Below are 15,060 nucleotides of genomic sequence, written 5' to 3' on the forward strand. Positions count from 1 at the left end.
AGTATGAAATTTTAAAATAGCATATGTTCAATATAAGACAGTTAAGCATGCATAGATAATTAAGCTTATCTAATTTTTTGTTTTTTTATTCTTAAATACATTTGGCACTTCCAAATTAAAAAATGGTTATATCCACTTTCAAATTGTAAACCTTAAAATAAAAAATTAAAAAAAAAAAAAAAAGAACGTGACATTCTTTCAAAAATTTTACACTCAACATTGAATATTGTTTGAAAGATATCAAAAAGTTAAATAATTTTATTTTAATTTTATTAAAAATGAAATTTTAGAATTAAAGTTATAGTTTTTAAAAGATTCTAGAATAAAATATAGATAAAAGACAAAGATGCCATGAAGATCCCACAAAAATGTTAATTTAAAAATCAAACGACAACATGTGACCTGCTTACTTCGTTGTTCAAACAAATAAGTCGGGAGTTATTGTTTAAGAGTAATTTTTAAAAATTATTACAACTTCATCAAATATTTATAATATTTAATTATTTGCCGTAAAATTGTTGGGGACCTTAAAATGGGAAAACACTACTCTGTCCTGCAACCACATTTTTTGTAAAGACCTTTCACTAATTTGTTAAGAAGTTTTCTCTGAAGACTGAAATCCTTACATTGCTATATTTTCTTGAGGTTCTTTTTTTTTTTATCAATGTATTTTCTTGAGGTTGAGACACTTTATTAGGTGCTTGTCGGTTTTTATTATTTTATTATTCACTGCAATTGAATTTCCAAGTTCAGGAAAATGTCATCGTCAAGTATAGTAATTCTTAAAAGTCCCAAGGTCATTTACATAGGGATTTATCGTGCAAGTCCAAAGAGTTTATGAAATGTTGATTTGAAATAGAGTTTGATTTTGGTCACAAATAGTTGTAAATGAAAGTTTTAATGAGATTAAGGTTCAGAGATCCACTCAATTGAGTTTCATACAAAAATTGATCTCAATCGGAAAGTTTAACAATTTATTTCATGAACAATATTTTTCAAAAGATGATTTCATAAAAGCTTGATTGGCTCAACATGTCAAAACTAGTAATTTAATTCACAAGGAATTCTAAGCATTCATCGTACCCGAAGTTAACGATAAATCAAAGAATTATACAGAATAAAAAAAAATCCAAATAAAATAACCAACAAAATAAAATGAAACCTTACATTAAAATCATGAAGAATAGTTGGCAAATATCAAACACTTGTTGTGGCTTCACTCCTTACCTTATGTCACTCCTTACCTTATGAAAATGCTTAACTACTCATAGTTAAAAACACAAACTTAAAATATAGAAAATATAAATAAAAAGAGAATGAAGACTTTGTTTGGAGATTAAAGTTACACTCTCCGCGTTCTCCAATTGAGCCCCCATCCTCTCTATTTATAGACCAAGAGAAGAACAAAACTGTTAGAATATATAATATATTATGTTAGTATAATATTATGTATATTATTATGTTTAGCTTTAGCTTTAATAATTAGTGTAGCATTAGCTTTATGCTTTCGGTGGCTCTCTCTCCAATGTATCACAGGCTATAAGAAGAGAGCTAGGCTCCCTTTGTAAATCAATCTATGAAATACACATTTCATTTATTCACTTGTTCTCTCTCTCTATCAATTTTATCTAATATGGTATCAGAGCTATAGGTTAAACTCTTGGTGTTCTTCGTCTTCCGGCGGGCGGCAACCTTGCCTTGACCGTCCGCCGGGCCTCAACCTATTCTCCTTTTGAACTTGTTGACAGTTGTATATATCGACAACAGCTCTACAATATTGACACTTGAGTTCACTACTCGGCATGTCTCAAGCCCATGCACCATCATCTTGCTTCTGCACACCAACATTACTGGTTACTCCGTGATCTCCGGCTTAGCCATGGGCATGGAACCCATGCACCATCATCTTGCTTCTCTCAATGCCAAGATTTGTGCTGCTTCCACCATGTATTGTCGAGCACCTCCATTGTAAAACCCATCTGCGAAAATGCAGATTACAACACTCCTTAGCACTACAAATGAATCAAGTGCCTCTGGGTGTTGACACTCTTCTATGTATGTCCAGCTTCGACATCCTTAGCGTCGCAGACTTCATTTTCATCTACAGGCGAGTCCTCGACCCTCTAATCGCCAGGCTACGAAAACCTAGCCCTTAGAGGCCTCACCGAGCTTCCAAGAATGGGGTCATGCACACTCGAACGGCGGCAACATTTCTCCCACTCGAACACCCACAAAACAACTCCAACGACACCACGGTACCTGCTGGAGCGGCGCGACTGAAATTGGGCAACAAGGCCAATCCATCTGCTATTGCTCCCGAGTCTCAGGCGGGCTTGCCTTCATCTCGCAGCCCGATTCGGAGCCTTGCACTGCCGTAGGAATACTTTAACCATCAGCACCTACTCTCTCTCTCCCTAAACTGTTATTCTCTCTTATACAATGGATTCCGGCGGCGACAGTCCGACGGAAAACACATTCCGGAACCCTCGCCGGAGCTCCAACACCCAGAGATCCCATTGAACTCCATAATCTCCAGCAATAGATTCTCCTCTTGGTTCTGTTGTTCTTCACCTCTGAAACTCTCTCAAACAGTGCGTTGCACACTACCCCAGGAATGATGATCACTCTCCTGGGCCCCATGCACATGCACCTTGAGAGACCGATGTAGTGGTGTTGCGCTTCTTTTTCTTTTATTATTAAAAACTTAGTTGGTGAGCCCCTTTCACACCCATGTTTCCCACTACCCACATACCCACCACACTTTTTTAATATTTCCACCTTTTCGTTTTGTTTTTATTTTTTTTTATTCATCAACCCATCTGGGCATGTCTCATCCGGGTGCTTATTTTATTTTCTTTTCTTATCTCTCTTTTTGACCATTACAACACAGCACCAGCACATTAGTTTTCCATAATCAACTCCCGGCATCACTCCATTTTCCAGTTCAGCTTTCACCCCAAAAACAACCACACAAAAAAAAAAAAAAAAAAAAAAACTTCTAAATCCTTATTCAAAGCAGCCTCTCTTTGCTCTTGAGGCTGTGATCATTACCGATAAGAACACTGATTCCTCATCACCATTCTACATCCAAAAACAAAAACAAAAAATACCAACATACAACAGTATTTTGCTCCACTTTATCAATCCCTTTGTTTCAACCTCAAATAGGTTTCTATCTTCACACCTATTTGAGTTTGAGGGGGGGTTATACATATATCATGGTGAGCATGGTTACACACCATGGTGAGCATGGTTACACACCATGCGAACCACTCAAGCTGGTGAGCATGGTTACACACCATGCGAACCACTCAAGCTGGTGAGCATGGTTATACACCATGGGAACCACTCAAGCCACCCCATGGCGCACTCTCTAAGTCGCCTCCTTGGTGCACCACCACAATCTTCTACAACGGTCCGGCATGACCCCATAAACTGTCCCGACATTGATTCCGGTCAGCTTCTACAACGGTCCGGCATGACCCCATAACCTGTCCCGACATTGATTCCGGTTAGCTTCTACATCGGTCCGGCATGACCTCGTAAACTGTCCTGCTACAACGGTCTAACATGACCATACAGTGTCTTCACCAACAGTCCGACACGACCATACAGTGTCTACTATCCTCTTTTATTTTATGTATTAGTTTATCTTCATGTTTTGTTCCTTTCCAAACTCAAGTTGGTTTTACCTATCCTCCTTGAGTTTGAGGGGGGATGTTAGAATATATAATATATTATGTTAGTATAATATTATGTATATTATTATGTTTAGCTTTAGCTTTAATAATTAGTGTAGCATTAGCTTTATGCTTTCGGTGGCTCTCTCTCCAATGTATCACAGGCTATAAGAAGAGAGCTAGGCTCCCTTTGTAAATCAATCTATGAAATACACATCTCATTTATTCACTTGTTCTCTCTCTCTCTATCAATTTTATCTAATAAAAACCAAACAAAAATACAAATCTGCTAATTTACGTTTTTCTATAAATAGGTGACTGTTCCACTGAATTTTTGTCCCCCCCTAGATGATAAAATCATGTTTTCCTCAAAGCATAAGAGTTTTAGGTCTGTGAGTATTCTTTCCAGGGATATAAAGTTCACCTAAATCAAATTTCTAAGTTGAAAGTTATGGCCAAATTAATGAAGCCGGACAGTTTAGTCAACAATGATGGCTGGAGTTCATCTGAAGTTGCAGCTCGTTTTTGACCTTGCAGAAGCTGGAATGGGAAGTTTTGTAAAAGATGAAAGTTGTAGATCTCTGATATATCTATCTACAGATGCAAACCTCATCCGAATCTGAATTTTGAGTCAAAATTTGTGGCCATATTAATGAAGCTGTCCAGAACAGATTTTTCATCTTCATTCCATTTCTTTTTACCTTGTTCAGCAGAACTCAAAACCCAACGTTATAACATGAGTGATGTCTTCTTTCATTTTCTTTTTAAAAATCAAAAGTCAACCCAAAATTTTATTTATATACAAATTATTCTGCAAAACGTAAATTTAATCTATTAAGCTCATAACTACAAATAAAAAGAGAGAATTAACATCATAAAAGTGTATTAATATCTAAAAATAATAGAATAATTATATTCATTCATCTTTAGGCTTGTGTTGTTATTATCCAATGGTTTGACAATTGCTTTTATGGTTGCTTTTAATTTTTTTTTTTAATACCATTTGCTGTATTTTTTATTTTTATTTTTGGGTAAGACCAATTTGTTTTTTAATTTTTAAATAATATGAAATATTATGTTCAAAGTGTATTGGAGTTTTTTTTTTTAAATCTAAAAATTGATTGGACACATGTCTAACGCACATTTAGGACCACCAGTCCTGAGTTTTTTTGGGCCCTAAACAAAATCTAAAAATAAATATTAGTGATGAGAGAGTATGCTGTGGCTGGCCTTTTGGACGAAACACAACTAGATCATTGACATTAGTAAGGGAAGTCTGAGAAGGGTTGGAAGAAAAGAAGTGGCATGGTGAACCTCTTTATGCATTAATCTAATGATCAATCTAATTTTTTGTTTGTTTCACTGTTTCATTCTATGTTTATAAGTAAGACAATTCTTGTTCAAAGATTGTATAATGGTTAGTCATGGTCTGAGTTGTACAGCTAGAAAGGTTTTTGTTCAAAGATTGTATTGGTTAGTCATGGTCTGAGTTGTACAGCTAGAAAGGTCTTTGTTTTTGTTTTTGTTTTTGTGAGAACTAGTTGTCGGACAACTCCTTTTACAATAACAGCAAATGCAAGCAAAACTATTTGAGAGCTGGTACACCAGATGTATTATTTGATAAGCTGTAAGAGTAGATAGATGATCACACAATCGTTCCTATTCTGATTAACTGAAACAAGATTTTTACTATAAATACAAAACTGATTAAAAAAATTCTAACACGAGCAATACTAATTTGATTATCTCACTCAGATTCAGAAATGACTTCTAACTTGCTGTAAAAAGACTTTCCACCTGCAGCAGTTCTGGGATTTGTGGTGGTAAATGGATTGGGGGGCATGGCCAGCGTGTCTCCATCTCCTTCTAGCATTTGAACCACAACTGTCATCGAAGGCCGGTCTCCTGGGTACCACTGAATGCACCAAAGTCCCACAATTGTTATTTTCTTCACAATCTTAGCATCTCCATCTTCCTCAACCACAATCCCCTGTTCATGATTTAAACGGTCATAGATCCATTCAGGGAAGTAAACTTCTCTGGTATTCTGTGTTGTAACATGGGTATTCTTCCTCCCTCCAACCATTTCAAGCAACAACATTCCAAAACTGTAGACATCTGATTTGTATGATACGTTCCCGAAGTTCCTGGAGAACACTTCAGGTGCAATATAGCCTACGGTGCCCCTAGCAGCAGTCATGGAAACAGCACTTTGTTCTTTCGAACACAACTTGGCTAGACCAAAATCAGAAATCTTAGGATTGAAGTTGTGGTCCAACAAGATGTTATGAGGTTTAATATCGAAATGAAGGATTCGTTGATCACATCCTTGATGAAGATATTCAATACCTTTGGCTATCCCAAGAGCAATACCTTGCAGCCTCTCCCAACCAAGTGAACATTTTTCCTGATTGGATGATATAAACTTCTCTAACGAATCATTTGGCAAGTACTCATAAACGAGAGCTCTTTTAAATCCATCAGCACAGTATCCGACCAAGCGAACCACGTTGATGTGGTGAATTCTGCCTATTGTTCCAACTTCGTTGATGAAGTCGTCCCCATTCCCCTTGACATCGTTGAGGATCTTGGCTGCAATGTGAACGTCATTGGAAAACTTTCCCTTGTACACTGTTCCATAACCTCCTTGGCCTAGTTTTTCCTTAAAATTATCAGTAATTTTCTTAATCTCTACATAAGTGTATCTTGTAGGCTTGAGAGCTCTGTAATCCTCCAAAAATCTTTCAATTTTCATTTGATCCTCTTTCTTTGATTTATTTGATCTGTGGACAAGATATACTGTTACCATGACTACAAGAAGAAGAAACAAGCCGGAAGGGATCACACCTGCAAATTTAAACAACCAAATTAGGAGGGAAGACTCCTTCTCTAGAAAAATCAAGGGAAGAGGCATATAGAAAATTCACCTTTAAGAACTGGGCTTGGGCTTTTTGTTTCACCTGTAAAAGAAAGACAAGATCAAACAGTTTGTCATTCATAAAATTATATAATTTATTTGCTATAGGTTTTCAGGATGAAAGCTCTTTCATTTGTCAGCAAGTGTCATAGTTTGTGGAGAGATCTGATGGTTACTCCAATGAGTCACATGACAGCGAAAATCACCTAATTAATTTGTAGGCCTATGTGACTCCTAGGACTCTGTTTGGATCATGATTTTCGAAATAGAAATGGGAAAGGTGAGGAAGATGTGAATGAAATACAACCTAAATTTTTTTATTTTTCTTTTCCAAATTTCTATCCAAAATCCTTGATACTGAAAGTAAAACACGGGGAAAACTAGTCGTAGAGGGACAGAGGAGTACCTGTAGCTTGTTTGCCAAGTGAAGGAGTACACTACTACAAAAATAGTTAAAGATCACACTTTGACAAAAAAAAAGATCTCACTTTTATTGAAAGTGTGATAAAAAAAATTAGATTGATATTTTAATCACACTTAATTTGATTGAGTGTGATAATATTTATTTTTTATGTCACTTTTCAATTAAGTGTGATTATATATATATTTTTTAATCACACCTTTTAATTAAAAGTGTGATTATATATACACTACTACTTTTTAATCACACTTTTTAAAACAAGTGTGATTATATATATATTTTTTAATCACACATTCTAATTAAAGTGTGATTGTTTATATATTTTTTAATCACACCTTTTAATTAAAGTGTGATTATATATACACTACTACTTTTTAATCACACTTTTTAAGTAAGTGTGATTATATATATATTTTTTAATCACACATTCTAATTAAAGTGTGATTGTTTATATATTTTTTAATCACACCTTTTAATTAAAGTGTGATTATATATACACTACTACTTTTTAATCACACTTTTTAAGTAAGTGTGATTATATATATATTTTTTAATCACACATTCTAATTAAAGTGTGATTGTTTATATATTTTTTAATCACACCTTTTAATTAAAGTGTGATTATATATACACTACTACTTTTTAATCACACTTTTTAAGTAAGTGTGATTATCTATATATTTTTTAATCACACATTCTAATTAAAGTGTGATTATTTATATATTTTTTAATCACACTTTTTTAATTAAAGTGTGATTATATATACACTACTACTTTTTAATCACACTTTTTAAATAAGTGTGATTATATATATTTTTTAATCACACATTCTAATTAAAGTGTGATTATTTATATATTTTTTAATCACACTTTTTTAATTAAAGTGTAATTATATATATACTACTACTTTTTAATCACACTTTTTAAATAAGTGTGATTATATATATTTTTTAATCACACATTCTAATTAAAGTGTGATTATTTATATATTTTTTAATCACACTTTTTTAATTAAAGTGTGATTATATATATACTACTACTTTTTAATCACAGTTTTTAAATAAATGTGATTATATATATTTTTTAATCACACATTCTAATTAAAGTGTGATTATTTATATATTTTTTAATCACACTTTTTTAATTCTCTCACTGACAATCTCCTCATATTATTAATCTCATCCATTCCAATGCTAAAAACAAACGGCACCTTAGGTTTAGGGTTTCCTAGTTATAAATACATCTTACTTTGACCTAGTTCACACAAATCCTAAACTCTTCTTCTTATTTCTGCAACTAGGCCCGCCGTCACTCCACACATTCTTCGCCCTCTCGACAACTTAGGGTATGTTCTCTTTCTTTCTCACTTCTTAAATGATCAGTTTCTAAAGTTGAAACTCAGAACGACGATGTCTTTCATACAAAGATTTCAACTTTATAATTTCACTATATTATGAATTAATTTAGTGAAAGATATTATTTTTTATGTTTCCTACTTTAATTGATACAACTGTTTGTTTGTTTTATACTAGAATTTGGATGAGGGAAATCTGATGTTGGCATGAGAATGAGATGATGATCATGATTTTATTTCCCTATTGGTTTGATCGCCTATATGATGGCATTTGTATTAGCTCTATCTGATCATTCTCTTTAAATACAACCATCTTGTTTGTTTATCTTTACATTGTTCTGTTTATTCTTAAACGCTCTGTCTTTTAGAATATTATGCAATATTTCTGGCTTTTGTATCATGGACGGATCATGGATTAGGGTGCGAAAGTATGTTTGGGGCCTTATAATTTTAAATTATTTTAAAATTTTCAGTATAATATTTGATATTTTTCAAATTTTTGGAGATGTAGATCCATCCTTGTTTTGCATCATGACTAATTGTATGAAAAACACCAAACGATTACTTTGTGCATTTTAATATTTGTGAGACGTGCAAAGATTTTATTCTTAAGAAAGTTGCTCGAGAGAATGAGATGATGATTATATTTGTTTCCCTATTGGTTTGATCACCAGGATGATGGTTTTGTTTCTGGGTGGGTAAATTTGATCATCAAATCTTGGGCGGGTTATGCAGATTGAAATCTTTTCTCAGCTTATTAGTATCTGTTATCATAATGTGAAATTCTTACTTTTTTACTATAAGTAAAGGTTTATATTATTTGATGGATTGGTGGTTTCTGGGGGGGATCATTACATAATTAACCCTTTCAGCAGCCCTTCATGGGAATTGCAAATGCAAAGTCAAATAAAGTATATTTAAGCTTCATGCTTGTTTAATCTGTTACGAAAGTTTTGGATAGTGACTTCATTTGCCTGATTTTATGTGGCTGCCCTATAATAATCCGACTATATTTGACATTTGTTCGGATCTCTTTGTCATTGTAAGTAGATCATTAATTTAATTTAATTTATTTAATTTAGTTTGGTGTGGCTTTTCATCCGAGTTGTTGAATTAATTTGTGTTTTTTTTTTTTCAGGTTAGAAATTTCTTGGAGAGATGCAAAATATGATCAAAGAATTCAAAGACTTAATTTTTCAAGTTTTTTTTATTTTTATTTTTAATATATGTAAGCACAGTTTAAATTTTTTTATTTAATTCCTTTGTATATACTTTTGAACATATTTAACTTTCATTTATGAAATATATGGCGCGATTCCATTGAATATGTGGTTATGATTCAAAGTATAGTATATAGTGTGTATTACATTCTTGAAATACACGTACAAAAATAATATTGATTATTCTTCAAATATGTCGAATCTTTTTAGTAATTAATCACATTTAAAAGATGTGATCTAAATATTATTAATCACAGGTTTTATTAGTTTTTAATCACACTTAAAAGATGCGATCTAAATGTTTTTAATCACACTTAAAAGATGTGATCTAAAGTTTATTATCACAGGTTTTATTAGTTTTTAATCACACTTAAAAGGTGTGATCTAAATGTTTTTAATCACACTTAAAAGGTGTGATCTAAAGTTTATTATCACAGGTTTTATTAGTTTTTAATCACACTTAAAAGATGTGATCTAAATGTTTTTAATCACACTTAAAAGGTGTGATCTAAAGTTTATTATCACAGGTTTTATTAGTTTTTAATCACACTTAAAAGATGTGATCTAAATGTTTTTAATCACACTTAAAAGATGTGATCTAAATGTTTTTAATCACACTTAAAAGGTGTGATTAAAAATGACCATTTTTAATCACACTCCCAAAGATCACACTTCAATAAAACTTAAAAAGTGTGATTAAATAACAAACATCACACAAAAAAAGTGTGATCTTTATCTGTTTTTGTAGTAGTGGTATCCGTAATATTATTGTGAGAACATTCAGTTTCATCATGTTTTCTGCTGCTGCTGTTATTCCTCCTCCGCAATCTACAATACTTGCCTATTTCTTCACACCTCGTACATATGGGCTTGGACCAACTCAATTGAAGTTCATTAGTATATAGAGAGCATCTCCAACCCACTAGGCATATGATGCTTGTTAGTCAAAATGCCTAATGTGACTCACTTTTTTCAACTCCAATGCACTAGGCATATGCTTAGGCATTTTGGCTCAGCTCACATTCACTAGCTACATGTAGCTAGCCTTCAAGGCTAGGCAAAATGTATTTAATCATTAAGATTATTTCCCTCCATCTTTGTTGCTGACGTGGCATTCTATAAAGTTAATAGTATTTGGATGAATAGCTAAAATAAAGAGCATGGTTGGGGTAAAAACATGAAATCGTTGACAGGCAAAATAAAATGTATACTTTATAGTAATATTTAGATAGGTAAAATGCCTACTACCATTGGAGATGCTAACTTTCTGCAAGATAATAGGAACTGCTGGATTAAAAAAATATCAGGTACCGCATAGACTGCGTGACCTTGGCTGCTGTTATGGCAATTATTTGTGATTGGAAACATTGAATTACTGAAATCTGCATTTTCTTTGTTATACCAATCCAAAGGGTAGGTTTGCTTTGTTGAGAAGGGACAACTGAAAAGGCTAAACTTACGTCGGTAATGTGGTAAAAATTCGAAGAGAGAGGGTTGGTAAAGTGGTGAAAAATTGACGGGAAAGGGTAGGTAAAGTGGAGAAAATTTGAAGGGAGTGGCCGATAAATTGTGGTTTAGATTTAGGAGAAGTTGTTCGAGAAAGCAATCACTGGGGTCATGTTGTTGTTAGGGAAAATCCGAGATTCCCTAACAACTGGTATCAGAGCTTACGATTTATTTGGGTTTAGTTATTTGTGTAAATCAATGGAGGGGAATGTGGGTCGTATGTCTAGCTTCAATGGAAGTAATTGGGTAACTTGGAAAACTAAAATGGAGGACCTATTATTTTGTAAAGATTTGTATGGACCCATTGAGGGTGCTAGTGGCAAACCCGAGGGTATGAAAGATGATGAATGGAATAGGCTTAATCGAAAAGCCGTTGGTGTTATCCGTCAATGGATTGATGACAGTGTGTTTCATCATGTTGCTACTGAAACTTCAGCACATGATTTATGGAAAAAATTAGAGGGCCTTTATGATAGGAAATCAGCCACAAATAAAGCCTTTCTGTTTCGTAAGTTGGTTAATTTAAAATATAAAGAGGGCAGCCCTATTCCGGAACATCTGAATGAAATAAAGAGTATTGTTAACCAACTTGCTTCTATGAAAATTGTTTTTGATGATGAGTTGCAGGCTTTGATGCTACTTAGTTCTTTGCCCGAAAGTTGGGAGACTTTGGTTGTGACCGTCAGTAATTCAGCGCCCGATGGAGTTGTCACAATGGGCCAAGTCACTAGTAGCCTGTTGAATGAAGAAACTAGAAGAAAATCAGCAGGCTCTTCTCATTCGGAAGCATTTGTTGTGAGAGGCCGAAGCAAAACAAGGGGGAGGAGTAAGACTCCTCATGGTCGTGATCAAAGCCGTGACAAGTCAAGAGATGGCTCTTTTTCAAAGAAAGACGTTGAGTGTTATTATTGCCATGAGAAAGGGCACATGAAGCGAGAATGCCGAAAGCTCAAGAACAAGGAGAAAAGGCGTGATAAAAGTGTGGATAAGAAGCAAGAAGACACAACAGCAGTTACTACCAATGGTGATCTCATGGTCGTTTGTGAAGATGATTGTATCAATTTTGTGGGCCAAGAGAGCAATTGGGTGATTGATTCTGGTGCTTCTTTTCATGTGACTTCTCGAGTTGATTTCTTCACTACCTACACTGCAGGAGATTATGGTTCTGTTCGAATGGGTAATGAAGGTTTGTCCAAGATTATCGGCATGGGTGATGTTTGCTTGGAAACAAATCTGAGCTGCAAGTTGTTGCTTAAAGATGTGAGGCATGTTCCCGACATTCGCCTCAATTTGATCTCTACCGGGAAGCTAGATGATGAAGGCTACAACAACAAATTTGGTGATGGAATATGGAAGCTCACAAAGGGTTCCTTGGTGGTGGCTAAGTGTAAGAAGACTCATACACTTTATTCGATGCAAGGAAAAATTTGTAAAGGTGTTGTCAATGCACTTGAAGAAGATACTTCTACTGAATTATGGCACAAGCGGCTTGGCCATATGAGTGAAAAGGGGCTGCAAGTATTGTTCAAGAAAGAGCTTCTACCCGGTTTGAAAGGTACACATCTTAAAACTTGTGTTCATTGTTTGGCGGGTAAACAACATAGAGTTTCTTTTCATAAAAATGTTGCTTCTAGAAAAGAAAATGTTTTGGAGTTGATTCACTCAGATGTTTGTGGTCCTTTAAAAGTTAGAACACATGGCGGTGCACTTTATTTTGTTACTTTCATTGATGATTATTCAAGGAAAGTTTGGGCTTTTTTACTAAAAACTAAAGATCAAGTTCTAGAAGTATTTAAGCATTTTCAGGCTATGGTTGAAAGAGAAACAGGGCAGAAATTGAAGTGCATCCGATCAGACAATGGTGGTGAATACATTGGGCCATTTGATGAGTATTGTCGCAGCCAAGGTATTCGGCACCAAAAGACAGTTAAGAAGACTCCTCAACAAAATGGAGTTGCCGAGAGAATGAACCGCACCATTGTGGAAAGAACAAGGTGTTTGCTTTCACAAGCTAAATTGCCAAGATCCTTTTGGGGTGAGGCATTGAAGACGGCAGTTGACGTGATCAATTTGTCTCCTTCCTATCCTTTGAATGGTGATGTTCCAGAAAGAGTTTGGACCAGTAAAGATGTATCTTATGCGCACTTGAGAGTGTTTGGTTGCCGAGCTTTTGTTCACATTCCAAAAGATGAGAGGTCCAAGCTTGATAGCAAGTCAAGACAATGTATTTTTCTTGGCTATGGGCGTGATGAATTTGGTTATAGATTGTGGGATCCGGTCGACAAGAAAGTCATTCGAAGCCGTGATGTTGTGTTTCTTGAAGACCAAACAATTGAAGACTTTGGCAAAGGTGATCAACCGGAGCCAAAAGCTAGTGATCTCATTGACATGGATTTACCTCCTTCATCTTCAGTTGATGATGAAAACGGGGGAGATGTGCAGCCACCTATTGAAGATGTAGAGGATGATGCTAATTCTAATGAAGTTGAGCCAGAAATTGAGGAAGAGCATCCAACTCAAGAACTACCACCACAACTTGAGTTGAGGAAATCTACAAGGGACCGACAACCTTCAAGAAAGTATCCTCCCAATGAATTTGTGTTGATTTCTGATCAAGGGGAGCCGGAGAGCTACCAAGAAGCAATTGAGCATACAAAGAAAGGTGATTGGAAAAAGGCCATGGAAGAGGAGATGAATTCCTTGCTTGAAAACCAGACTTATGATTTAGTGAAGTTGCCTAAGGGGAGGAAAATTCTGAAAAATAAGTGGGTCTTCAAATTGAAGAATGATGGCAAGAATCTGAGGTACAAGGCACGTCTTGTCGTGAAAGGCTTTGGGCAAAAGAAAGGTATTGATTTTGATGAAATTTTCTCGCCAGTTGTAAAGATGTCTTCTATTCGGGTTGTACTTGGCATGGCTGCAAGTATGAACCTTGAAGTTGAGCAACTTGATGTGAAGACCGCATTTCTTCATGGTGACCTTGAAGAAGAAATTTACATGGAGCAACCGGAAGGCTTTGTGGAAAAAGGGAAAGAGAAATTTGTTTGCAAATTGAAGAAAAGTTTGTATGGTCTCAAGCAAGCCCCGCGGCAATGGTACAAAAAATTTGACTCTTTCATGATGAATAATGGTTTTTCTAAAACCACTTCGGACCATTGTGTGTTTGTGAAAAATTTTCCGGATGGAAAATTTATTATTCTTTTACTTTATGTTGATGACATGTTAATTGTGGGTCAAGATTCTACCATGATAAACAGGTTGAAATTGGAGTTGAGTAAGTCTTTTGCTATGAAAGATTTGGGACCGGCAAAGCAAATTCTTGGTATGAAAATTGTTCGTGATCGCAAAGAGGGGCTGATTTGGTTGTCTCAAGAAAGCTACATTGAGAAAGTTCTTGAGAGGTTCAATATGGATAAAGCGAAGCCGGTTGGTTGTCCACTTGCGGGTCACTTCAAGCTTAGTTCGAATCAATGTCCTATAAGTGAGAAAGACAAAGAAGAGATGTTGAAAGTTCCTTATGCTTCAGCAGTTGGTTCTTTGATGTACGCCATGGTTTGTACAAGGCCGGATATTGCTCACGCAGTTGGTGTGGTGAGTCGGTTTCTCTCTAATCCGGGTAAAGAACATTGGGCAGCGGTAAAATGGATTCTAAGGTATCTTCGAGGGACTTCGAAGGTGTGTTTGTGTTTTGGGGATGGTAAGCCGATGCTTGATGGGTTCACAGATTCTGACATGGCTAGTGATGTTGATTCTCGGAAATCTACTTCGGGGTATTTGATGACTTTTGCAGGGGGAGCTGTGGCATGGCAGTCTAAATTACAAAAATGTGTTGCTCTCTCAACTACCGAAGCTGAATTTATTGCCATTACGGAAGCTTGCAAAGAAGAGTTATGGTTAAAGAAATTTTTGCAAGAGTTGGGTTTAAAGCAAGAAAAGTATGTGCTTTATTGTGATAGTCAAAG

At 35.1% G+C, this 15,060-nt stretch overlaps 1 protein-coding gene, 1 non-coding gene and 1 pseudogene across 2 annotated transcripts; 2 read left to right on the forward strand and 1 right to left on the reverse strand.

The window, feature by feature from the left end:
• Window positions 1-5,254: 5,254 nt before the first annotated feature.
• LOC114292068 (rust resistance kinase Lr10) lies at window positions 5,255-10,418 on the reverse strand. Its single transcript, XM_082883504.1, has 4 exons — window positions 10,346-10,418; window positions 7,004-7,029; window positions 6,608-6,640; window positions 5,255-6,527 (listed from the first exon to the last, which is right to left on the reverse strand). The coding sequence occupies exon 4, from the start codon at window positions 6,487-6,489 to the stop codon at window positions 5,428-5,430; it is 1,062 nt and encodes a 353-aa protein (XP_082739630.1). The 5' UTR covers window positions 6,490-6,527; window positions 6,608-6,640; window positions 7,004-7,029; window positions 10,346-10,418; the 3' UTR covers window positions 5,255-5,427.
• LOC114256716 (small nucleolar RNA Z102/R77) lies at window positions 8,584-8,668 on the forward strand (annotated as a pseudogene).
• On the forward strand, window positions 9,000-9,086 carry LOC114256717 (small nucleolar RNA Z102/R77). Its single transcript, XR_003627298.2, has one exon. It is a non-coding gene; the product is annotated as a small nucleolar RNA Z102/R77 (small nucleolar RNA).
• Window positions 10,419-15,060: the final 4,642 nt, after the last annotated feature.

The sequence above is a fragment of the Camellia sinensis genome, chromosome 8, assembly GCF_055761805.1.
Source record: "Camellia sinensis isolate YWXY chromosome 8, ASM5576180v1, whole genome shotgun sequence".
In the NCBI taxonomy this organism is placed as follows: Eukaryota; Viridiplantae; Streptophyta; class Magnoliopsida; order Ericales; family Theaceae; genus Camellia; species Camellia sinensis.